General features: G+C 36.9%; 1 protein-coding gene across 1 annotated transcript in view; it reads right to left on the reverse strand.

Moving 5' to 3' along the window:
* The window catches only part of PRKN (parkin RBR E3 ubiquitin protein ligase), a 685,723-nt gene that overhangs the window by 258,032 nt on the left and 400,840 nt on the right, over window positions 1–26,851 (reverse strand). Inside the window, exon 7 of the mRNA XM_042820470.1 lies at window positions 13,575–13,711. Within this exon, the coding sequence (XP_042676404.1) occupies window positions 13,575–13,711 (137 nt within the window). The remainder of the gene's footprint in view (window positions 1–13,574; window positions 13,712–26,851) is intronic.

The raw sequence follows: 26,851 nt of genomic DNA on the forward strand, positions 1-26,851 counted from the left end.
TTGAGTAATAAGCAACTGGGTTAAACATGTGCTGTTAATTATGTAAGTCAGGAGGTGGTAAGGTGGTGGTGGATACTTCTCCAGATAAATCTGTTGAGATTTTTTCTCAAGCAATATTCTACATCTGTTTTAATAAAGAAAGCACTCAAAGTGCTAGCAATGTTTTGTATGTTCAGAAGTAATCTTAATTTGCCTTGTGGATAAATACACAATGTTGAGAAATTGATTCTTTTCATAATTCTTTTTTACTACATTTATTACGAAAATAATTCCACTTCTCTTTAAAAAGGGAAAACAAACTATTTGTAAAAACTCCTGAACTATTTTCTCATGAAAATTAAGTTTAGCTTTCTAAAAAAACTATTTATTGAGGAACATGAGTAACACTTAAGAAAAATAGTGAATACAGTCATACCAAGTAAATTCAGATTAGCTTTCATGATAGTTGATGGAAATTACTCTATAAACTCCTGAATAAATTAAGAGAGAAAAAAAAAGGAAGAGCACAAACTGATGGAGGTAGGAACATACACTAGTAAAAAAAATAACTCCTGTGGACTGACAGATACACTATTAAACAATAACTAATTTTAATTCTGACAGATATATATCAGACATTCAGTTCTCTTGCTAGTAACTAATTATGGTGAAAGTGATTAATTATTCATACAACTGAAAGAGAAAACTGTCACGTCCATTGCAAGGACACCAGGCAGTCTCTAACCTAAACTGTGATATGGTTTTTAATAACTACTGAATACAGCTACTCTGATTTATTTGTGGCCTCCAAACTCCACATTCAGAGTGTATCTACAAATATGGCTGCTTGAACTTCCTGATTTTCTTTGCATTGAGAAAAAAGATGGCTATTTTAAAGCACAATCAAGACTGAACCCTTAAGAGAAACGTATAGAAATGGAGCACCAGAGACCAAAGTAGACAAAACTCTGACAAAACTCTGTATTTGCTAATATTTTACCATTCTCTTGATTATTATTATTATTATTATTTTTTAAAACCTCTGACATTCTCAAGCAAAACAGTTCTGTATGGAAAGTCATGAAATTCACACTACTTACCCCAGAGGCTAGAACAACTTCCTTCAAAAATAAATAATTAGGCAGATTTACAAAACGCTCATCATTTTCCCAAGTGACTGGAACGGCTCCAAGCGATTAAATACATAATTAGATAGTTTTTCTAAAACGCTTATTATTTACCTGAGAGTCTCACTGCAGACTCTCTGGTAAATACTGTCTCCCTGCTAGCAGTTATTACTAAAAACGCCTCCATAATTTCAGCCTTCCTCCAGCAATGATATAAACAGAGGATATTACCTGGGGCAATGGATCATGAAAAACAAAATCTGACTGTGCCAGGCTGCCTGTTTAACTGACAAGCTGAGCTTTGTTTGTACCTGGCATTGCACTTTTTCAACTTTCAAATGGAGCATGAAGAAAACAAAAGAACTTTTCAACTTTCTGGTACTTCAGTTTCTATTTTAGCTGGCCAGAAATCCTGCTGAAGTCTGTGCTTATGAGCGTTTATGTGCATGCATGGATATGGGAGAAAAGAATAAAAAAAATCTGTAAGAGATATCAGGTGAAGATGATGAAAGATGCCAAAAAACCAAACATCCATTCTGACACGGGATTTTTTTTGTCCAGGCAGTTCCATTGGGCCAAAGCATCACAGAGGACTGAGTTTAATCTGCAACTGCCGCAATGATCTCTCTGGCCACTGGATGTGCAGTCCACAGCATCAGAGATGCAACAAGTGACCGAGAATATTCCTGCTCACAACTCACTGTTCTACATAGAACACAGAGAGACACCGAAAAAAGAAGGTCAGCCAATAGACCTAAGTGTCTCACCTATGTCCCAACTGCCCTTCTCTTAGTGATCACAGACAGTAAAACTGATCCTCAAAAGTGACCTCTTTACATTACTCCACCTCCAGAGTCAATTTCCCATGCTTTTTTATCTGCCCAGAGTCCTCACTGCTTTGTGGTCCTTACAGAACAGATCAAGAGTGAGTGGAATTTCAATTAGAGAAAAGAGGGCAGGAGGATACAGAAAGGCAGGACAAGGTGAGAAAGAAAAAAAAAAAGACAAAAGGAGAAAAGAAGAGCAAGAAAAAAAAGAGATGGAAAAGAATTAGAGAGTGAGACAGCAGCATTTGGTGATCACCAAATGAGGCAAAGACAGGCAGACAAAAAGGGAATTGGCAGAGCAAGAACAGAAAAAAAGATTCTGATTCTCTAAAAAAGAAGGAAAAAAGGAAAAAGAAATTATATTAACAGAAATAATGTAGAGTCATGATAAGCTTATTCTTGAATTAAAAAGGAGAAAGAACAAAAGCAAGGAAGTAAGGAAGCAATCAGGGCAGGAAGGAAGGAAATTGGAATAACTAAGCAGTGCACATTTGCTGTGCATACCTTTTTCCCAGTAAGATGTTTTATGCATTTCTAAACTCAGGTTTTCAACACCTTTAGCTAATGTTTTGTATTTGTCACACGTAAGATGAACACATAGTCACAATCAAATACTCTCAGTGACTGTGATAATTTCTTCAGAATTCTAACTTCATGGTAGGAGAATAAAATTCCGCTACAGGTACTTTGGCCATTCTAATAAAAATCGTAACACGAAAAGTATTCCTGAAGCACTGTCAAGTGTTTCATGCACTGTGAGCCACAAAGCTGAAGGTGGAGTAGCTGAGATGCGCACCAAATAACAACAAGAGCATACTTAGCCAGATCATTGCTTTTATAGAAAGCACCCCATTTTTTTATTTTTATTTTTTTCCTGAAGATTAGAAAAAGATATCTAGGGCAAAGAGAGGCGGAGAAAAAAACATGCAGACGGGGCAATTTTGATAGTACACCAGAACCAGAATACCACTAGATTCTCTCAGCTTCAAAGAGCATTGCTCCCATAACAATCTGACTTCCATTACAAATAAATAGATCGCATCTTGTTGTTTCAGTTTAGACATGTTGATGGCACGTACCGCATAACAGTTCATGTATTATGTAACCTTAAGAATGTCCCTGTATTAGAGCTCATTATTTAGTTTTGAAATTTATCTATGAACATTTGCAATAAACAGTATGTGAAAAAGCAACTGACAGGTAATGTTTGAACACTGTTTGAACTAAAACGGTTAGTGAAGGAGGCAACTAGTAAGGGCCTGGCAAGTTTCATTTCCTTGACCATTTCAGTAACAACAAAGTGATGAGAACATCTACCTTCGTTTTCAAGCCATTTAAAGAATATATAAATAAAATATAAATTCCACTATAATTCTTAACAAACTATATATCTTTGCCTTTGATAACTTACCTTTTCTATGAATTGGATTGAATTAAATACTACAGAAGTTCCTTAGTAGGTGTCATTTATTCTCTCTAGCTCGCTATCCACTTAAGCTCTGCAAATGGCAATGGTGTCCTTACACTTACTAAAAGGGCAAAACATTCAGCACTGCAGTAAATTCAGCAGTATTAAAATGTTCTGGCAGAAGCTTTTACTTTTTTTTTTTGTTACTTTTAGTGAAAAAGTGAGGCTACTTTGTTTTTAGAATTAGAATATAAATATAAATGTTCCTAAACTAGACCAAACTTAACAGGTATCAAAGGAATAAAAGCTACCTGTAAGCCTCAGGATAATTCCTTATAATAAAATACATTATTAAAACTCACTACCTGTTTAAATATATTTTTGTCTTAAAAATTCTTATTCTCAAATACATGACTCATCATACAGTTGGCAAATATGAATAAGAAACAGCTTGATAATTTAGTATCTTATTGTAATAGCCTGTGAATCTACAACCCAAACTTATTTGGATCACTGTTTCTGCGGTCTTCTCTGAACTACTTGTGCTCAGCACGAGTGCTTTGTTTACCTACTCTGTATAATGGCAGCTCTAAACCATCCAGCTAAAAACCCAACCATAGCAAATGGCCAGCAGATGGATTGCAATTACAATATGCGAAGACCAGTTCTTAAAATAGGCCTGTGGCACAAGGTTCTAAGTGATACTACTGAACTATCAAAGTCAATACCCAGCTTGTTACATCATATCAGCTTGGAGAATGACACAGTGCAATGTGCAGGTGCTCATATTTCGTTAACTTTTTATTTTTTAGTTAGTATGAAGGGGCGTGATAAAAGCATTTCAGATTGCATCTCAGTGGCATTTCATCAGTGCAAGTGACACTATGTGGTTCCATCCTATTCCAATTTACACAAAGTACTTCAGCTATGAGGAGGAGGCTTGCTCTCCGTGCTTACTCAATCCTTTTCCACTTTCTTAGGGAAGGAAACAAGACTACCCATTGACAACAGCTGAAATAATGGCTTTTGGAACATGAACAGAGATTCTCCAAGGACCAGAATGAGAACACTAAGTTATTGCATAAAGATCATTTAACTGTCAGCAGTTTTAGCCAACACTATGGTGGACTGTAGTTGAACTCAATATAGAATGAAAATCTCCTCTCTAAATGATAAACCTTATTCTCTTTCCCCCTATTTCTTTCTTTTCTTATAATATATCTCTGGAGAGATAAAATATATTGAAAGGCAGTTTGAACCATGTTACTTTTTATAACCCTCACTTGCACCTACATTGTGCAATCATTTGGCACATCTGCTTTATCAAGAACAAATCTGATTAAGAGTTTTAATAAGAACTTACATCAATAAATTATAACAGATTGGTGATTAGTGGTATTATTTATATGCAATATTTTTTGTACCCCTTATAATGCTGATGCCTGCTTCAGAGGGATTAATTATTTTCATAATTTTGTCTAAGTAGTAATATAGAAAATGTCAAAAAGAAAATTAGATTTTCACTTTCCAGACACAGAAATTTAATTAAAGCCAACTCCTTGTTGAAGGGGAATGTCCTTAGCTGGTTCTGTGATGTGGCAGCAGCTCTACATGCTGCCATGTGGGAGACCAAAGTGACTAGGGGAATATTAATCACAAGGCTTCAGAGACTAAACACATGCTGAATGTGCTACAGTTAGTCCCAGCAGCTTATTTATGGAGTATATTATGTAGAAGACATCAATGATTCCTTACAAATGCAGCTGCTTTCAGAGTCCACTTCAGAGATCGTGCTACACTGAAAGAAGTCCTCTGCTCACACAGAAACCAATCTCTCAGGAAATCTGCAGTTATCCAGGCATGATGGGTCAGACTCTCCCCATGCTATTCTAAAAGCATAAGCTAAAATCCTCGAGCATATTCCAGCTATAAAAATTAGCAACTTCTACAGTCTGTTGGACATTTTTAGAGCAAAAAAGATGTTTCCAGTCTGTGGAAGAACAGTCCACATGAAAACCACTAAAGTACTGTGATTAACAACTAAATTCCCATCCACACCAAAATGTGAGAGAAGATGGAGGCATTATTACTTATCCTCCCTCTTTAAAGCTCTACTCTTTCATTCCTTGAATGGTCACCAACACTTTTTTTAATGTCTTTCAGTTCCATCCCTTTAGACTCCACTTTTTGCTGTTCCCTGTATATCATCCCTTTTTTCTACTCACATTACCCACATTTTTCACAGAGTATACTCCTCAGTGGCATTAATGCCCGTGGACTCAAATGTTAGCACTAGTGCTAGGCCATTTAGGACTTGAATTTGACCCAGCCATGAAGTAAGTTTTTGTTCAAAAGCCGATCCTTCTTTCCTAATATTGTTTTTCTGCAGAAAATAGATTTCAAGAATATGCAGTCAAAATCATTTACTTTCTAAAATCCCAATCAGCATTTACAGAAGATGCATTAAAAAACAGTTTGAATTAAAAACCAATTCAAGGAGTGGGTTGTAAAGTTGATGACTAGCAACATACTACTATCCCTTGATAGATGGTAATTTTTCCTCAATTTGATGAAAGCTTAAAAGTGACTTGCCAACCACACACCCACATCAAGTATTATTATCTGATAAACCACTACAGGCAGAAGCATTTCCAGTCAGAACAAGCATTCTTCATTTCCAAAGTCAAAGCTCTCATGGACTCCAGCTTACACAAAAAAGAACTTAGACTTCAGCTGGACATGTAATCACTTACCCCCCCCCCCTCCCCACCCTCACATTCTGCCACTGTTTCAATACTGCCTATTTTACTTTGACAATGGATGTAGTTTTCTACAGGACAAAAAGTCTGTTTTGAAAGATCATTCTCAGTTTCTCTTAGAGTCAATTAATTTCTAAGCAAGACTTCTTTTAATTATGTTTTGCTTTTAAGACATACTTATCAGAGCAGACATATGCCCTGTCATCTCCATGTAATTTAAAAATTAAATAAATCACAACAAAAAACAGTAAAGAGATAAGGGAGAAAAACACCGATAGTAAGATATCTCACACTGAATTTAATTATAACAACTCACATTTTCTAAGGATCACGTGGTATGATTTCATTATAGTTATTCCCAGAGAAGAATTTAGTGTTAGCATCAAATATATTAAGCGTCACTCATTCTAAAAATTTTGAGACTGTTTTGATACAGAGCTGGCAATCTGCAACTATGGAAACATGGCAAATACTTAAGGGGACAAACCTCAAATATTGCTGCTTGAACTTCAGTCAGTACTGAAAATAAAAATGAAGGAGCTGCTGTGACTTTCTGAGCTCAAAAGACATAGTAGCTCTCATGCTTCTGCTAGTAAAGAATCACCAAAAAGTGCTTGGTACACTATAGGTTCATGGCTTTTTATGCTCATGGCAAGAGGCTAATGGAGATGACCATTAAAAGATCTTCAGGAAGCCACTGCAAATTCAATTGCCATCTGAAATAAAAATCTGGTTTATCCACAGTTCTTTATTCCCTTCTCTAACTAACTTTGCGCTGGAATACGGCTAGGTTAGTTCTACCCGCTAGACCTGGGTAGAAAGCAATCTAGCTGTATCATCCTATAAACTTCGGCAATTTTAAGAAATAATACAATAATACATGGAGGTGAATGATCTTGTCTTTGCAAGGCTCTCTCCACCAGGGTACTGCACAGATCTATGCCATTTTTTCTGTGCATAACGGTAGAGAAAAAAAATCATTTCTCATTCTAGCATCTTCAAGAAAGAGTTTGGAGAGACTTAAAAGAAAGGAAATGAGAGGAATTTACATACTAGAGGTGAAAGAAAAGTGATACATTCCTAGGAAAACCACTGTAACAAAACTCACAGTTCCAATTTAAACTCAGTAAATGATCTCTTGTGTACTTTGTAGCTGCTGCATCACCCTTGCTTCTCTTCTCCTTTTGTCACACAGGTAATAAGCCCAAAGGGACAGACTTTGCCTCTTACTAAGAAATATGACTAACATTTAAGTCAACGCAGTATGTTCAAACTATCATAACACAAACAATAACGTGACTGAAATTATACCAACGGAAGAAGGGAAACCTCTCTGTAAAAGTACAATGGAGTCATTTCAGGAATTTGTCTTAGATTAAAGCAACAGCACATCACTTCCATGCAATACCACTTCTGTGAAAAGCCCCTCTATGATGATTCCCTTTCACCTTCAGATTTATTCCCCTACAGAAGGAATAAGCAACTTTCCCCTTAGGAGGATGCAAAGAGGACAGTGGGCATGCATACCCTCCTTAGACTAGAAAGTCTCAGGAGCTCAGTCAAATCCACGGGAAATTAATGACAGAAAGCATCCAGAAAATAGGTTAAAAAACCAACTAGGTCAGTTATTGCCAAATGTCCTGCCAAAGGACATGCTTGGGTAACCCCTTAAGAGCACAAACACAGCACACAATTGCATATCTGCACTTTCCTTGTCATGAACAGTGCTGGAAAAACACAATTAGAGCTGTTACACAAATGCACTGAAAACTGCTAGTTTATTAATTTCTAGGAGTGAAAGAAAACCTCTCCCAAGATGTACAGTAAAAAAAAAAAAAAAACAAAAATACATTTCTCTGGTCTCCTACACCTGCTTCTGTATGCTCAGATATTTCACACAAACAAGAAATTACAAAGCTGTAAGGAATTTAATTTAATTAAATTTAAGGAGCAGTTTTAAGAATTTCCAAGAGCTGCAAATGTGTCTGCGTTCAATCCTTTGTATTTTATTCCTATAGTAATAATAATAATAATAAATTGTCATTTCCTACATTGCTTTAAATACTTTTAAGCAGGGTTACTGGAGAACAGATATTTCAGAAGTGATTCACATATTGAGGCCTCCAATACCAGGTACACCTTGATTCTTGCACTAACTGCTGCACTCTTTCAGGCCCCACTGTCTGCTTCCTCAGCACATCCTTGAGAAGGCTCTTCTCAGAGACCACTGACCTTCGCTTTAAAACCCTACGCATACATAAAACTTCCTAAACACTTTAGAGATTTTCTTATTAATAAAAGAAGACTCAAACACTATTGGAGTGATCAAATCAAAATGAGTTACCCTCTTTCCTTTTACTTGCAAATTTTGTTTAGGCTACCTGTTTATTCTTGCCTGTTCATTTTGGTTGCTAGGGTTTTAAAATATGATCTAGAGATACACCACTGCTTTGACATCCTCCACAGGAATAAAAACATCCTATTACTATACAAATAGAATTCAATGGAGATAAAAAATTTAATCCTAAGACATGTCTCCTTAAACATTTGCCAGCAACTGTATTTCAGTGGAATATGGCTCCTTAAGCAGTTTGTTATACTTTAAAGCTTTAGTCGTTTTTATTAGCAGATAGCAATTTCATGTATATATTTATATATATGTGGTAAAACAAGATTTCTTCCAGATACAACAGCGTTTTACAGGCATCTAGAGATCTGAATCTTTTATCCAGATTCATTTAAAATACATCATGCATATAATTACTCATAAGAAATAAAGGGAGATATTTTTGCAAAGTGCCTACAGCAGTGTTAAGCCTTGCCTTTCCTTGGCCTCACCAACTTTTCTTCTGCCAAAGATCTGTGAGGACCAAGACCCATAATGCCGTAATGCTATTTTAAAATTGAAATGGTGATCATAAGAATTATATGTTTAAATATGGTGACACACTGTATGCTTGTATACAATTCCTGCTTTGAGGTAATGCTATGAGACTCTTTGCCCTGCACAGTAACTAAATAACCACAAATGATCTTCCATGCATATGCAAATCTGTCCCTCTAAGCACCTTATTAATTATTTCAAAGATACTTGGAGGTCACCACTCATGGAAATTTCTATGCATGAAGCCTCATTAATACAAGACACCACACAGAGAGATGGGATAGATTTCTGTTGCCACTTAACAAGGGCAGAGAGAGTATTATCTATAACGTTTACTTTTTTTATTTTAATGACCAATGAAACACAGCCAGCTCGTATCCCTAAGTCCTTTCTCTGAGCAGATACATTGAGCTTGAACCATGGGGTTGCTGCTACAATTTTCTGAGCAGCTAATCCTATCAATGCACCAGAGCTACTGTGCTCAGAGCTGCAACCCTCCATGCTGGCTGTTCTCAGCTGGAGGAGTGCTGCCTGGCACTAGATTAGCAGCTAAGCACTAAGGAATTAATTTTGTTCTTCCCAAAAGTCTCAGCAATGACACGTTTTGTACAGGAATGACATACAACTATGGCATTATCAAGTTTGATAAATCATAGCTCATCAGATGAGATAGCCTTCTTTTGAACACATACTACCGTCTGCTTAATTAAGCTGAATAAGAGAAAACAAATAAAAGGAAGGGTGCAATCAGACAAAATAAATGAACACAATGCCAAAATGCACCTTCTGGCTTATATGTGACAGGAAGCAAGATACTAAACCTACTTGAGAAGCAGTATTTATTTGAACTCCCTAGATCCTTACCAGTTCAAGTTACCATACACGTCATAACACTGATCTTGTCTGTCACAGTGACCCTCCACTATAGTTGCTGCTATTTATTTTTATTCTGTTGTGCGTGCAGCATTTTTGACTCCAGATTGATCCAACAGAAGATATAAAAATCTCACTTTGATAATACATTCCTTTGATAAAAATCAAAACAGTGAGTCAAATGTTAATGGAAACTGTAGGCTATGTTCATTATGTTATCTCTCTATTTCAAAAATACTAGAATAAACACAACTAATTGGAAGTGCAAAAGATTTAGACTTAATTACAAAACCTCCTCTACAGTTCTATATGCCTTGCAGAAATGGGCTAGATTTAAAATAAATCAATTCTTACATGAAATCATTTTTACAAAGCATAAATTTAAAGTACAATTATTTCCTATTCAAGACACTATAAGTACCACTCCACCACTAGCTTGTAATATATAAAATACACAAATTAATAGAGACAGAGCTTTTGATCCATCTGTGCAACCTGGTCACCTACTGCAACACAAACTTTGCTATAGTAAGTACGACTTTGTTTCGTATTTATATGCAGGCTCAAATCAACCTCTAACCTTCCAATAAAGCTCAGATAAAATATATTTTTTGTTTTAAGCACTGTTAGAAGTAACACGTATTAAATCAACACTGCCACTGCTAGAAATAAGTCATTTCTTGGCATGCCCCATGGTATTCATTCCTGTCTAGAAGAATGAATTTTAGGCTTCACTGAGGTAATTAGAATAAGCTGTGTCAAACACTGCTTTATTTTCCTCATGTGTAAATATAAACTGCAAATTGCAGTTGCAAAAATGAAGATTGTGAACTCTCGATTGCAAAAATGCAATCTTCTACTATTCAGTATGAGTGCTACAGTAAGTAGAAAAGAAAAATCACAGGATACTGTACTGAATGTTTTTTAATTGAATTCACTGCTGATAAAAGCTGCTGAATGCAGAGCTATGGAGGAGGCTAAACTTCTTTATACCGAACAGTTAAGAGCAAAAGGATTGCTAAACAGTGAATTGTTCTTCACAGGTGTGATACAGCTCAGCCTTATGTTTTTCTTGAATGACAAAAGGTAACTTAGTCATCAGTTCTTAACTCAACTACCACTTAATTCCAGAAACAACTAAGTATCTCGCATACCAGAAAGTCAGGTTAAAGGTGGCTGCAGAAACACAGCAGTAGAGTTATAACAGCACCAATCAAACTCTTCGGCCTGCCGTGCAGTCGGAAAGATAATGCTTAGAAATGTTTTTGTTAAATACAGAATTGATAATGCATCGAAGAGAACTGACAGAGGTAACAATGAATTTTTGGCTTAGATGATGTATAATTTGAAACTGTGGAATGCTCAGAGATTGTGACTGAAAACCTTTGCAAAACAAAGCATGTCAGCACAATATAACACCAGTACTTCTTACAGATCATCAGGCTGACTCAGAGCAAGGAGGCACACCTGGACAGCATCAAAAACACTATGCAGAAACACTAGGAAGGGTCATGAAGTAGTATTTGCTTTGTCAGTCCACATCAGCCTATCAGCAATGTCAAAAATGTTGTCCAACATGCTGTACTGACACAACTACACTGCTTTTCCTTCAGTATCACAATTGATATGACTCAATTTTCATACTGTGATGCACTCAGGGGCGTCTAAGATATGCACTTGATTGACCCAGGGCAGGGTCAAAATACATGAGCAGGCAGTTTTCAAAGAAACATTTTTATAGATGTGAAAAGAGACAAAACGTATGGCATTTCTGTTGTTCTTATTCCTACTATCACAGCTGCTACTACTAGAACTAGTACTACTACTTTATTGTATTTGGAAAACAGCATTTTGACTTGAGAAGTTCAGAAACACGAAGATTAGCAGTACTTCAGTATTCCCATTTTCAGCTGTTTTAATACAAAGCATAAGAAATGTGAGACTAGATATACAGCTGAGCCCTATCTCACTCAAACAGAAGTAGTCTGTACATTCTTTAGGGTCTCCCTTTCATAGTCCATTTCCATGCCTTCTTCATCCCACTAATACTGAAATGACATCCCTGAGCATTTCAACTCTTTTTGCATTCTCCACTCAACCCATACTTTGTCTCTACTGCTCATTTCTCATAGTTCCCAATTTCAATACAGGTAAGGTGCAGAAAAGGTAAAAATCTCTGCTAATTTGTCTTCACTCTAAGAAAAATGACAGACGAAACAATCAAATTGAACGACTGGAGTTGAATGATACATGCAAAATTCCTACTATAATTATTATGCAGTATGACTAAAAAAAATGGATCACGGACAGAAGAGGTGGGAAGGACCATTAATTTAAAGTAACAGGTGCAAATGCAAACTGAAGGAAATGGCACTACCTGTGGTTGCAAAGAAGCCTACAGGAGAGGAAAAAGATGGGTTGTGGGCTGCACAATTGGGAGATTAATCTAAGGAGAACTAAAGAACAGAGAACTGATGAGTTATGGGGGAAAAAGGATGGATTCAATTCAACTAAAGCAATGAGGTAGATAGTTAATTTGTTTAGAAAACTGATTAAGTTTTGGAGAAGCAGGCACAAGAGATTAAGAGTACAGACTAACTACACAATACTACAGTAATGGTAAAGGAAAGAATGCTAAGTTCTCTTGTTCTTCTTTATACAACATTAATAATTTTATATGTAATTACAGTAGCAGAGCAAGGAGCATATGAGGGAGGAGAGAAGTACAGTGAGACAAGTCAGGTGAACAGCACGTAAAAGTAATTCTAGTGAAATGCGATTCAGTGCTCACCGCAAGACTGCATCCAAAGTAATTAATAACAAATAATTTTAATGGTTCTTATTACTACACTGCCAATGTCCTTAAGGCATGTCTTGTCTGTGAGCAAACACTGCTTTTCAGAAATGCTGACCATTTTTCTTTGAAGTAGTAGTTTGACTCTTTCTTGTCAACTGTTCAAGCAACCAGGTAATGCCAGTTTCTATTAGTGGAAATAATAATAATAAAGCTGAAAAGCCAGCTTTATTAGTGGAAAATGATTCTCATACCACTACACAGCACTTCAAATAAATATGCACATATGCAGATACAGCAACATGAAAAAAAAGTATTCTTAAAAGCAAATTTGAGAATTTTTAAGTTCACAAGTCAGTGTAATGGAATCAATTAGCCAAACATTTTCCAGACTTAGTGCCTTTATCTCCTACTTATGTCAACTTTTGTTTCCTATGCAGGTAAAACAGAAAACCTACCACTTTCTCAGGGTGATCTACATTTCATTCAGTGCAGCAACAATTAGCAGCAATGACTTCACCAACAGGAAGGCTACTTAAAATTCCTACTGCAGTCCTTTTTTTATCAGCTCTTGAAGACAGGCAAAGAAACTTAACAACTTATTTCATTCAAAAGTGGAAATGTGGAGGTCAAGGATTTTTTTTTTAAAATTTTTAACTAGAAGAATAATGCTGAACCTCAATTAGCACTTCATGGTTATAAAATACTGACACACACACACAAAAAAATCCATTTAATCCTCCAGTTCATGTGCCCAGCAAGAACCACTTCAATATTCAAATACTTTCTCCATGACATGAAACAACTCCTAAACAATATAATTTCTGTAGGTATACTCAAAATCATATGAAATAAAACATGAAATAAAAACTACTTAAAAAAAAAAAAAAAAAAAAAAAAAAAGAAAATCCACTGTAACTTACCTACACATGGGAGGGAGTAACCAAGATCTGGGTCATAGATGAACTGACGATCATTCAACATTGTCACACAGTACAAATGGAAACAATCTAGGCAAATGACATGGCGATGCATGCACTGGAACACAAGCACAGGACTCCTGTTAAAAACAGAACAATAAAAATGATAAACAAGTACTCTAAAATATAAAACAACATGGATCAAAATCCACAAAAAGCTTCATAATAAATTCCTAACATATAAAATAATTTTTTAGTAGTGGTACACAAGACAAACAAGGACATAAATCCAGAATTTAGCTTGGCACATTACAACATTTTTATAAAGAGACTGCTTCTAACATGAAGGAGGTATATAGTACAGGAGACATTTTTATAGAAACTTGCAGCTTCACCAAAAACTGGAATCTGAAACAAGGAAAGTGCCTTAGAAACAGAAAACCTTTGTATGAGGTGAGGTAAGATCACATATGGTAAAATGTCAATCTTTGGAAGGTAAAATTAAATAGAAATTGTTACAAGAGAAATGTGACCACTAAGGAAAGCATAAAGAACTTCATGATAACCACGACGCCTCTTCAGTCTCTCAAATCAGAGACTAGAACTCTACAGGGAGATAATTCCTGCAGCAAGAATAAGCAAAATCATTCAGCTTCTGAAGATTTGATTCAACTGGGAACAACATTTTCAAACTTCAGTGCCATATACAAGCAACTATCTGCAGGCTAAGTAAGAAATTCCTACTATAATGAACATACTCAGTGATGCCTGGAGTCAGTCTTCAGCTGTCTGCTGTAAGTAAGCTGGTAAGCTGAATCAACTGCTGGGCCACACGGTCCGTATGGATGAAAAATCCACTGACAATGATAGGAGCTGCAGACACCTACGCAGAGATACCTAAATATGCATATCTCAAGCTTGACAAGATACTGCTTGTGGGACTGCAGAGGACGAACACATGGGAATAGTGAGGACAAACAGTTTAACTTGTGAGCTTGAGTGTATGCTACGACACCCCAGCAGTGGCCACAGCAAGGAGGGGCACCAGCTCTCTAAAAATTTTTTTCAGAACCACTTCCACAGAAGGTGGAAAAAAAAAAAAAAAAAAAAAAAAAAAAAGAGAAGATAGTAATATCACATGCACATGAAATGCTTCACCACTGCAGGCACAGTTCACTATAAGTTAAGCTCAATTAACTTCTGATAGACACACTTTAACTGTCAGTCCCAAAGTAATGACTATGACCCCTCTGATAAAGTCATGTGTTCTGTAAGTATTGTACAATACTGCTTATCTCTTCCTTGAGAAATATTATCAACCCCAAGCATCAATGATCAAAAAACAGAATAAGAGATGCATTAAGATGAAAAGTACAGTGAGATTCCCACATAAATGATGAAATATTACACTACTTTTATTTGCCTGTGGGCAAAAATGAATAAAAATAGGTTAAATGTTAAAGAGTTTGCTCAGAAACGAGTGAGGATTTCTCACATATTCACTTTACTCCATGAGGAAGTCATTAAAATGCATCAATACAGCAGAACTTACGATAAAATCATAAGAGTTAACAGTAGTACCAGTATAACTTCTGTAAATCCTGCTATATGATGCTTTGGAAACCCATTGAAACAGGAAACAATCAAGCCCTCAATGTGGGAATACAACAGGAAAGCATAATCAATAATAATTTTAGATACTGTATATAAACATTTATTCATCCATGCTTTAGAGTATAGAATTCATGGCAGTGTGTGTTGGTGTATCTAAAAATATAACCTGTGTTCTAAGGATTTTGTTGAATAAAGCAGCTTAGAAGTGGAATTAAATAAAACCTACCCATCACTAATCCTTATTAGTTGCCCACTTGCTGTTCTGAATGTAACAAATAACAATTTTAAAAAGACAGCTGTAAGGCAAAATGAGAAGCTGATCTATATAATTTTAGCTCTGAATGGTCCCAAAATCATTAAAGAGAGAACTGGAGGAGCAGTTATCTTGTCCTTACCGTGCAAAAGTCCCCATGGCTCACCAGTCAATGCAATCTTAAGAAAAACACCTCAGAGCTTTCTTCCAGAACCAGCCCAAGTTGCCTACAGCTGTAAAGACGCTCTCTCTTTTTCAGGGTTCATTTCTCAATTTTATTACTGCAGTATCTGTTTAGACTTATGTGAAGCTCCCTGGATCTAAGGTTGCTACTCTCTGACCTTTCTTTTAGGACAGAAGACAACAATTTTCTTGTGAGGAGCAATTCACCAACAGTTAAGTATCATTAAAAGCCAGAATGAACCTGGTGTTTTTTACATTTTCACCTAAACTTGTAGGAAACCAAGACTAATAGGACTCCATTATGCAAATAAGCCACTACCATCAGTTACTAACATAATTAACATAATTAATTTGTGATATCAATTATGCTTCTTAATGAATCGCAATTGTCTGAAATCAAACAATACTCTCCACAAGGAGCTCAGCTCCTAAGGGAGAACTCCAGTGTTTAAATGTGCTATCTTTTAACACTGCCAGATTTACAAACAATGCATAGAAATTATATACAAGTCTGAGTGCTACACGTATCCTGAAACATAAAACTTTGCTTGCACAACTAAGACTGTTAATTTTGCAGCTTTTGGTATCTGTGTCATGAGACTTTCAGAAATCTGCATGCTGTGTAGATTTATCCAAATTAGTTTGGCATTAGAAGAGTCACTGCACTACAACATTTGAAGATTTTGTACCAAGAGAAAGCAAGTCTAGTTTAAAACAGATATAGAAGTTTTGAGATCAGTGAATACTAAGTGTAGAGATTATATTCATGATACCTGAGCAAAGCTAGTAAATACTCACTTAGAATAGCCTCAAGAGTTATTAATAGAAGCCTTACTTGAACTAAACGCAGTTTGTCTTAGAAAGGAATATGGTAAAAGTAAAAAAATTTGCCATACAGTGCAACTAGAGCTCTTGCTCAATCTAACATAACAGTCTAGTAATGTAACTCTGATGTATGTTTTAAAACATGTTTCATAGCTTCCATTTACATAATGTGTTGGGCTAAATGAGAGTTCTTATCATATATTATTAGAGAGTAATATAAAAGAAAAATGCTTCTCACAGCAAGGGATAAATTGGCCCTTTTTGTTCACCAATTAGGAAAGTAACCACTTTTAAAAATTGAAAATCCACCATTACAATGAATCACAGAAATCCTCCATAATATGTCACTCACTACTCTGTGCTCTGATACCTTTTCATTAGAATTTTATCAGCATGAATTTACTTAAATCAAAAAGAGGAGAGAACCTAACTGTCTCTGCTTCTTGCTATTACTGTCACATAACTGTGGTACAACTACGGCACAGTCAGAAGCGCTGTCTGGTCTGCACACTCTTTCCTCCTTCCCCTAAGTGAGAAGCAGCAAGGCACAGATAATTCTCAGATACACTACAACAGTGCTCCGGCTAAATAAAGATATGAAGACTTGATCTTGTTTAAATAAGAATCCCACTGGGAAATCAATTGCACTGGTATATCCCAAAATCTCACAGCTGTTGTTAATGTACTGAGCATGAGTCTGGTGACTACAAACATGAGGGACTACTTACCATCAAGAATGGCTTGCAGGTATAGCAGTGCATTAATTGATGCATCCTTCAATGCCTATTTAAGAACAACCTGGTAGGCATCTGTCCCTCACTTGGTCTTTATCCTTCAGATTTTGAAAAAAGCGTGGCTGGGTGAAGGTTAAACAGTGTACCACATACATCAGTCTATTATTTTTTAGAAAATATGAGTAGCTGTGGTCTGAAGCACTCTGAAGCGAGGAATAAATTTCAGTCTGTATAAATCTGTGAAATGCATTTTAGACAAATCTGTGAAACCCCCTTGAGGTCATTTCTAGGTGACAGCTGGATTTTTCTCACCTCAATCTCAAAATCTTAACCAAATAATAATCAAAAACCTTAGAGATGTCTATAAGGCTGCCTTGGTGGGAGTACAGTGAGTGAAACAAAAATAGGATTCATTTCCGTGCAGTAAATAAATCTGAATGCACACTGTTATATCTCAGCCTTTAACCCCACCTCTGAGTGCCATATTTATCATAACACACTCGCGCATTTCTAATACATTTTTCTGTGCTGGCAATCTTCCTGTACTTCAAAAAGCTTTCTATATAAGTACCATTTTCATTTATAAATGGATCTCTGTGTTATTCCAAAATGAATCTTTGTTAACTTACAGGTCAGATCAATAAGCACCATTCGAAAAAAAAAAAAAAAAAAAAAAAAAAAGATTAATCACTGAATAAAATGTGTAAAAAGGGGAAATATGGGAAATGCAAACTTAAACTACATAGACACTACAGGCACTCTCATACTCCATAAACAATCAAAATAATTAAACACAAATACTACCGTTGAGTAGCACTCAACAAAACATAATTACAATGCCTAAATAAGCTGCTTCATTCACCCATCACATGTGTAGAAAGGGTACAGTTCTCCAAATCATACAAAGCTAGTAGCACATCTGGTTTTCCCTTCTATTGCACACAGTTCACAGTCCTATTCAAAACTATTGAAAGAATCGCTTCCTGTTTATCATGCTTTTTGTGTGTGGTTTTCCCACTATGAAAAATACTTTCAAGCACTTCCAGTTAGAGTAGATCATTAAATCCCATTAGAAACACGCTACTATTTATAAAGAAGTATGAATACAGGAAAATAGAAAACTAGTGCAGTGATTTCTGTTTTAAAACTGAGGTGCTTTGGCAGAAAGAACAGCAACTAGTCCTGCCTTTTAATGAGAAATATGCTATTATATGTGAATACAAGAAGTGACACAGCAACTGCAGACCAAACTTGCAAGTAACAGTGCAACCCCTAAATATTTTGACAAGTGCAAGGCATTTGAAACAGGTATCAAGATCTTATAAGAGAAAAGAGACAATAATAAAGAGCACTGCAGAGAAAAACCCATCTTCCATAGATTTCTTAGAACCACTAAAATACAGTCCTGCTTTTCCTTTCCTCATCGATGAAAAAAAGGTGTTTTTTTTTTTTTTTTTTAAATATAGACTATGTCTATTAAATAAAACAGTACATATAAGAATAGTATTTTCAATATATATATATATATTAAATCCATTAAAACAGCAAAAACATACTGGTTACATACTGGTTTTGTGTCTTCGATAGCTCGCCACAACACAGAGGTCATACAGTGTAGGTTACGAACAGCGTGAGACATCACTGCATGTGCTCAGATTTTCTGGCTGTGCTTTATAAAAATGTATTCTGATCCACAGCTGTTAACTTTAAGGGGGCACTGGCAGAAGAAATCTGTCCTACTGTCTCTTTTCTTATGCTATATATTTTTCTGCAAAACGTACTTTCATGTTGCTCATTTCTGTTGGAAAGCAGCTGAAAAGTCTGAACACAGGAACAGACTGATAGCAATAAACTAGAACACAAGAGAGGACAGGCTCTCTACAAATTGGAGCGCATGATGGCAAGTGCTCCTTTCAGCAGAGCTCCTGTTAACCTGTTGTCGTAATTCTTCTCATGCTGTGGATGTGATACACGTTGTGGCCTGCAAAATCTGTAACTGCTGTGGCTGGGAACAGCATCCACCCCATAACGGACAGGCAAGGGAACTATTACATGCAGTTACATTCGTATGTTGGTGCCCTGCTATGGAACTACATTTGCTCAGACACCCCTGTCTGAACTCCGTGTTGAGATACAAGTATACAAGCCACTAACAGCTGAGTCGTACGGTATAAAAGAACAGAATGATTAGGATGGAGAAGAAACTTTTCCTGTAATCTGTCAGACTAGTTGTCTATAGCACTCTGTGCACAGTGGAAAATCAGTCATGCTTTGAAAGGAGATCAGTAGTACACATGTATGCAATTGCACTCAGTAGAAAACCAGAAAAAAAAAAAACCAACCAGAAGAACACATTAGGAATGGCAGAGAAGTAAACATCAGTAAACATTAACTCAAAAGGTCTGCAGTTTGAACTGGCTGAACTGATTCTGCCACAGTCACTTTTGCACCACTGACCTCCTACACACTATGTAGACTCACCACTAGCTGTCAAAGGGAGGCAAATGCTGCACATACCCTCCCCAGATTTCAGCTGGCTCACAGCAGACTTTCCCTCAACCCAGAGGCAGCCCTCAACTCCCAGCAGCATAGGCAGAACAACAGGCAATCCATGCCAGTACACACTCCCTTTTTCTCAGACTCCCTTTCACACTCTTTCAACTTTGTGACTTGAAATATCCAGCTCTGACAAACTAGAGACATGGTCAGAAATAGCCTAGTTTGGTTTTCAGAAGAATAAGCAATCAAAGAAATAAACACAGGGTTTGAGGTTGGGATATCACAATAAGAGGAAGAAGGTTTAACTCTGTCTGCACAAGTAACACCACAAAATCCTTCACCAATTAAAGTTGAATAAATTAACTAATGCTCTCTTATTTCTCTGCCTAGTTTTTGAGAATTCCGTTGATTTCTTCCAATGATTTAAATTAATTTAGTTTCAGCTTCTTTATCTATATCTGTACAACAAACAATGTCAACAGCTTCTCTTACGCCATTGGAAGGCAATTTTCTGTGATGTTAAATTTTTAGAAGGGGGCCTGGCACAGCTTCAGGTTTGCAAAACACCAATGTCTTTAAAAGTTTCTGGGTATATTTCAAGAGTTAGTATGTACTGCCTCCAGTAGGAAACAGCAATTTGTGAAGAGTTTAATACTACAGAATTTTGGCAGAAGTTTATTCTGGATCTCTACTCTAAACACCAGAACTTACTGAATTATTCTGTTTTCTTATTTGAAGACCCATAACTCTATTTTCCAAAACAAACCTTTGGAGATGACCTTTGAAGATTGTTTTCTGTAAACACATCAGATAGAATTAAACTTTCCCAAAAGGCAAAACAAGACAGAATTGCAACCACTTTTTCTCATCTTGTGGATGCTGAAATCCCTGGAAAGACACAGGAGGGAAAAAAAAATATGCTGTCACACACATAATCATTTTAATTCCCTGTGACTCCAAGAGTGAATAAGTCTGTTGCATACAGCATGTGCCTACTGTGAATCCTTCAGTTGTTCCTTTTCAGTTAACTTTGAAAATAAACCATGGTGTGCTGGCTCTGACTCTATACCCCATTAGCATGTATAGAAGACAACTGGAAAGCAAAGTAAGGTAGAGAAGGGAGAAAGGAAGCAGGAGATGGATCTAAATTAAGTGCATTTGCTCCTAGAGAATTGTCTTTCACCACCTCAACATAATGTTTTATGCTTTTTCTCATCTTTCTTTTCAAATATGAATATTCAATTTAAATGTTCATCTAAACAATAACTTGAGGGTGCTTCCCATTAAATGAGCCTTCAGTCTCAACCAAAGACATGATTATTATCTTATAAACAAAAACATCCTGAAGTTATTGCTATAATGAAGTGATTCCTTCATAGAAAGTTATTTTCTTCAACTCCTTACTGTCATTATAATTTACAGATATTCCACCATTTCCTCCTCAAGGCATATATTTTTGCATAAGCATCAAGGTGCAGTTACCTGCATCAGCACTTCTATTTAGAGGGAAGGAAACTGAGCCTTCGGCTAGGAAATCTCACTGAATGCACTTTGATTTGATAGATTGTAAGGGCACAAAACAGTTAATTTCTGTTAAAAATATGATGAAAACAGTTTGCAATCTCAATCACAATATGGTACCAGCAGTTAGAATGACTTGTTTATATCATTCTCTCATTTTCTCAGCTCTGCATTAGAATTTCAATAGAGTTGTATATCTATAATTTCCCTACATGTCAACTTCAACTAGTCAACATAAAGAACGAAAAAACATGCACAAAAAAAAAACACACCAAAACAACCAACAACAAAAAACACAGAAATACAGTAAAAACTAGGCAACTTATAAGAAGTTTGGAAGGTATCAGTTCTCCACTGGTAACTGAGCCAACATACATGGACAGTTTGCAGATTTACAGAGATTAAACCTACCCCATTGAGGATTGTGGCATTTCTTCAAATAACTCCAATACAATTCCATTAATTTCATAATTCTGATTTGGAAGCTGGTTAGATCTCTTTTTTTTTTTTTTTTTTTTAATGGAATTACAGCATATAATAAGACTTGGGTAACCTACCGGTTTTTGTGCCTGAAAATTAAGGAATAAGCTTCTCCCATTCGTCCATTAGATCCAATAGTCTGTGTAACACTTAGACAGACATAATCCCATATAATGACTTATCATTCTACAGAACCAAGCGTATCCTGGGCTACATCAAAGGAAGCATGGAGTTCAAGAGATGCATTTCTCCTCTTCTACCTTTTATTCAGAGGATTATGAAGCATTGGAACAGGTTGTTGCTTAGAGAAGCTGGAATTGACCAGTCTGCGTTGGAGTTCAAGGCCAGGCTGGATGCGACCTTCAACAACCTCATTTAGTAAAAGGTGTTCTTGAGCACAGTATAGGGTTGGAACTAGCTTATCTTTAAGGTCTTTCCAACCCAAACCATCTGCGATTTGACAATTCAGTTCTAGATCTTGATACCCAAATGATGCACAGTAAACAGTCAAGGGTAATAAAATATTGGCAAGCATGAGATGCATCCCTCTGCTAAATTTACTAGTACTGCAGGAATGGAAACAAGGGTATTCACAACACTGTTTTAGAATACCATCTCTGAAAATCCTTTAAGAGCTGTTTCTGATGCTAGCACGGATGACCTTCAGAAAAGAAAACACACTGAAAGAAAATAAGTTGTGGTGGAGCAGAGTGGCTGGAAGGATGTATGGGAGATAAAAATCTGGGGGTGTTAGTCAACACCCACTTGAACATGAGCCAGCGATGTGCCCAGATGACCCGAAAGGCCAACAGTATCCTGGCTTGTATCAAAAATAGTGTTGCCGTCAGGAGCAGGGAAGCATTCATACCTCTGTGCTCAAGCCTTGCTGAGGCCACACCTCAAGTGTGTTCAGTTTTGGGTCTCTCACTATAGGAAAGACATCAAGGCCCTGGAGTGCATTAAGAAAAGGGCAATGAAGCCGGTGAGGGACCTGTAGTATAAGTCTTATGAGGAACAGCCGAGGGAGCTGGGATCGCTTAGCCTAAAGGAGAGGAGACTCAAGGAAAACCTTATCACTCTCTACAACTACCTGAAAAGAGGTTGTGGTGAGGTGGGGATCAGTGCCTTCTCCTCTGTAACAGCAGTAAGACCAGAGGAAGTGGCCTGAAGTTGCATCAGAGTGGTTCAGGTTGGATATTGCAAAAAAACTTCATCTTTGAAAGAGTGGTCAGGCATTGGAACAGGCTGCCTAGGGAGATGGTGGAGTAACCCTCCCTGAAAGTGTTTAAGGAAAGGGAACACATAAGACACAGTTTAGTGGGCAATATTGGTGGTAGGCAGACAGTTGGACTAGATGATCTTAGAGGTCTTTTCCAATCTTAATGATTTTGAGATTCTAAAGGAAAATGAGTGTCCATGGAAGGATATACCTCAGAAACAGTCATTAGTACTTCAGCTTTGCTCATCTTTCTCTTCTTGTTCACCATCCCTCCCCCCCCCTTTACACTTACCTAGTTATGTAGATGGATATATAGGAAAAGAAACAAAGATTTCTGGCTTTACCCCTTCTTTGTGCTTATCAAAGCATTTTCTCAAAGAAAAGGATGCAGCAGAGTCTGCAGTTTACTCTGTGGGGATATAGTAGCTATAATTGTCAACACTAATGAACAGTTTTGACTTCTTATATTTATCTGCAGCTTTCCCAGCACACATAGATCTTTCCCACTGAGGTTATTCATATTCACTCTTCTGTTGCACTCTCTGTGTCTGTAAAAGGAATTAACCTGGCCTCAAAATAGCAGATAGGTTGTAGGTAAAAACTTGACCTGTATCCCATTGACACAGGTAATCAGAAATCTTGATTAAAACTAATTTTAAAATATTCTGAAATTTTAACAGGCAGTTAAGTTTTTCTCTGTCCTTTATTTCCTTTTGACAGATTCTTCAATATACAATACTAGCTGCATATGAGCAAGGGTTTAGATTACAGTTTAACTAACTGGAAAAAAAATGAAGAGTAAGGAGGAGTAACTCAAGAGTTTTAGGAACTGTAAGGCCAGTGAATCTCCATGCTGTGTTCCATCTGACCTGATGTAAAATATAGATTCACAGAGAGGAAAAGTTCATCAGCAAAGTTAATGCTGAATGTGCAACATAGTGCTGTTTTTAAGATGCTATGCTACTAAACTCTGTCAAGCTTCCCAGCAGCTACACCTTCAGCTGCACATCTACTGAAGCTGACTTTGCCTCATTCCTCCTTTGCAGCAACTTCACAATCCCCTGGCAAACAGGAAAAGAAAACGGAAAAAGAAAACAAAGCAATTACAACCCTGGAAATGACAGCTACTGGGAAAAACAGCAACACTAAGCAACCCAAGTATGAAGAATTTAAACTCTTCCAGAAACTGTCAAGCACTGTGAGCATGACTGATCCCCAGAAGGTGGTTCAGGGCAACGCTTATCAAAACTGGTTCCTAATTATAAAATGCACCAGTTTATTTCCCATTCTCTCCTGTATTAGCTAGTCTAAGTGATCTGTTCAGTCATATGTGATTCATCAGGTTTGCCTTCTCTTTCTAAACAGAGCTATGGAAGTGGACAGCCCTTGAACCTAGTCTGTGTTATTAAAGTGTGATAAAACAATGACATTTCCTTGTCTCATGGCATCAGAAACTCTGCAGCCTACTACTGCTCCTAATCACCAGGCTATACATGATCTTCTGCGCACTGAAGCAGTGGAGGCTTTATAAATAGTGTCTACACAGTGCTTCAGTGTACTTGAGCAAAGGACCTTTTATTTGAGGGCTGGCCTCACTACAGACAGCCTTGTTAGAAGGGATGAAGTTTATCGGATTAGAAGCAGCACTGTTAGTATTCAGGACACATTTCCAAGTGCACATGACATGTCAGCTGCTTACATATCTTCCAATTCTGCTTCACATATTCCTTTTAAAGTTAAACATGAAGTGACAGAAGTGCAGAAATATCTGTGTCCTGCACTCTGTGAACATAACAGCTCAAAAAAAACCACCTTGACATGTCAGCTGACAATAGCAAAAAAAAAAATCCCTGACCTCTGCTGAGATGTTCTGATTTTCCTAACATCAACTATTTGTAACACAGACAAGGAAAAAAATACATAATCATGAACTGCACAACTAAATATATAGAGAGAAAGCCTGAAGAACAGTGTTTGCATGACCCCAGATGCACTTCCAGTCTTCTTTCCTCTTGCATCAGTATAACAACTACCTATTCTATTTCATAGAGGCATCCCACAGAGATCTAAAAATAAGGCTAGCTAGTTGTTTATTTCATGTATTTTTGGTTATTTTCTTTTGAAAGATATTTTCCTGCATCTTCCTTTGACAGATACAATGCTTTGAGCAGATAGTTCTTCCATCATTTAAATAAATAGAGCACTCCCTGCAGCAATACTTTTTCCTCCAAAATTAATTCCCTACTACATTAGGGACTCTGTCCTTAAGATTCTTCCTTCAGCATCTCTCTCTGCCCTCACATGTCACTGCCAAATTAAGGCCAGCTTGATCATTCTGAGTTCCTGCGGACCAGATGATTCTCCCATGAAACCGATGCTACATTACATTTTTCCTATTATTCTGATTCTGTATTTATGGACTGTGGTTTCTAGAAACACAGGGGAAATTGGTAAAGATTCATCTGTGCTAAAAATAACACAACTGCATGCTGCCAACAGCTTTCTCCTTCACTTCACTCACATCTTAATTTTATGTTCAATTAACTACCAATAAACTTTTGACCTTTTAATATTTAATATTTGAAAAGTTATATGATGAAATAAGGCCTTCAGTTTATCTAATAATTAGATGATGGGGCTAGTCACAGCTGAAATATATATTCTCAAGTGAGTTTAAAAAAAGGCTGTAGCTTGTTAAAAGCCTTGTATGCTGCCATGTGACCTTCAACACACTGCACATGCAGCGAATTGCATGGAAGACATTTGTTACATACCTTGAAAGGTGAGGAGCTTCAGCAACCTTGTCAAGATTCTTATCAGTACTCAGAGGATGGGCCTCATTTTAATCTTGCTTAGTTCTGCATTAATCAGAACTGGCTACACTGACAACAGTAAAACTGGTCAACTGTAGAATGGGTAGGAGATTGATACATTGAGGTAAACCAATACTCAAAACTCTTTTGCAAATGTTTCTCAAACAATGGGTCACAATGCCCAGAGAAGTCACAAAGAACAACCAGATAATCACAGCAAAAGTGTGTAAATTATAATGCAAAGAATATTAATTTAACACTTTTAAGAAAGCCAAGATCTTCAGATTTAGGTGAGCCAGTAACACATCCTTGCTACAAACAAAGCTATATGTCTTGGGCTGCTTTAGGAGGAGCATGGCCAGCAAGTAAAGGACGGTAATCCTTCCCCTCTATTCAGTGCTGGTGAGGTGACACATGGAGTGCTGAGGCCAGTTCCAGGCTCTCCAATACAAAGAAAGACATGCTCTCCTGAAGATTGCCAGCAAAGGCCCAGGCAGATGGCAAAGGAACTGAAGTAACTTTCCCATGACAAATAGAAAAAGAGAAAGCTGAGTCTGTTCAGCCCGGAGAAGAGAAGGCTTAGGAGAGATCATCAAATACTAAAAAAAAAAAAAAAAAAAAAAAAAAAAAAAAAAAAAAAAAGTGGTGTAAAAATTGAGACAGTCTTTCTTCGGTGACGAGCAGTGACAGTACAAGGGGGTAATGGACACAACAGGAAGCACAGAAGCTTCCTTCTGAACATACAGAGAAACTCTTTTACTCTGCAGGTGACAGAGTACTGGAACACACTGCCCAGAGAGGCTGTGGTGTCTCCTCTGTGGAGCCATTCAGAAGCTGCCTAGGCATGTCCCTGCTTGAGTAGGTTGGACTAGATGACCTCCAAAGGTCCCCTCCAATCTCAGCCAACTGTGGCTCTGTAAGATATTAGCATTTAGGAGAACATGCAAACCAGCAAGTAGAGCTAAAAAATAACATATTTCATAAACGTAATTCAGAATTGCATCATTCAGTCTATAAAAGGTGACTCTCATTAACTAAATGCAAATTGCAACCACTGACTGAAAAACATGTGTGAGAGGTTCCGGGCAATGTACTTTTAAAACAGAAAGAAGTTATGGGAAAGGATAATTTTATTGTTG

Source organism: Centrocercus urophasianus, unplaced genomic scaffold (genome assembly GCF_019232065.1).
Source record: "Centrocercus urophasianus isolate 14NV4802_14NV808 unplaced genomic scaffold, USGS_Curo_1.0 seq_10, whole genome shotgun sequence".
NCBI lineage: Eukaryota > Metazoa > Chordata > Aves > Galliformes > Phasianidae > Centrocercus > Centrocercus urophasianus.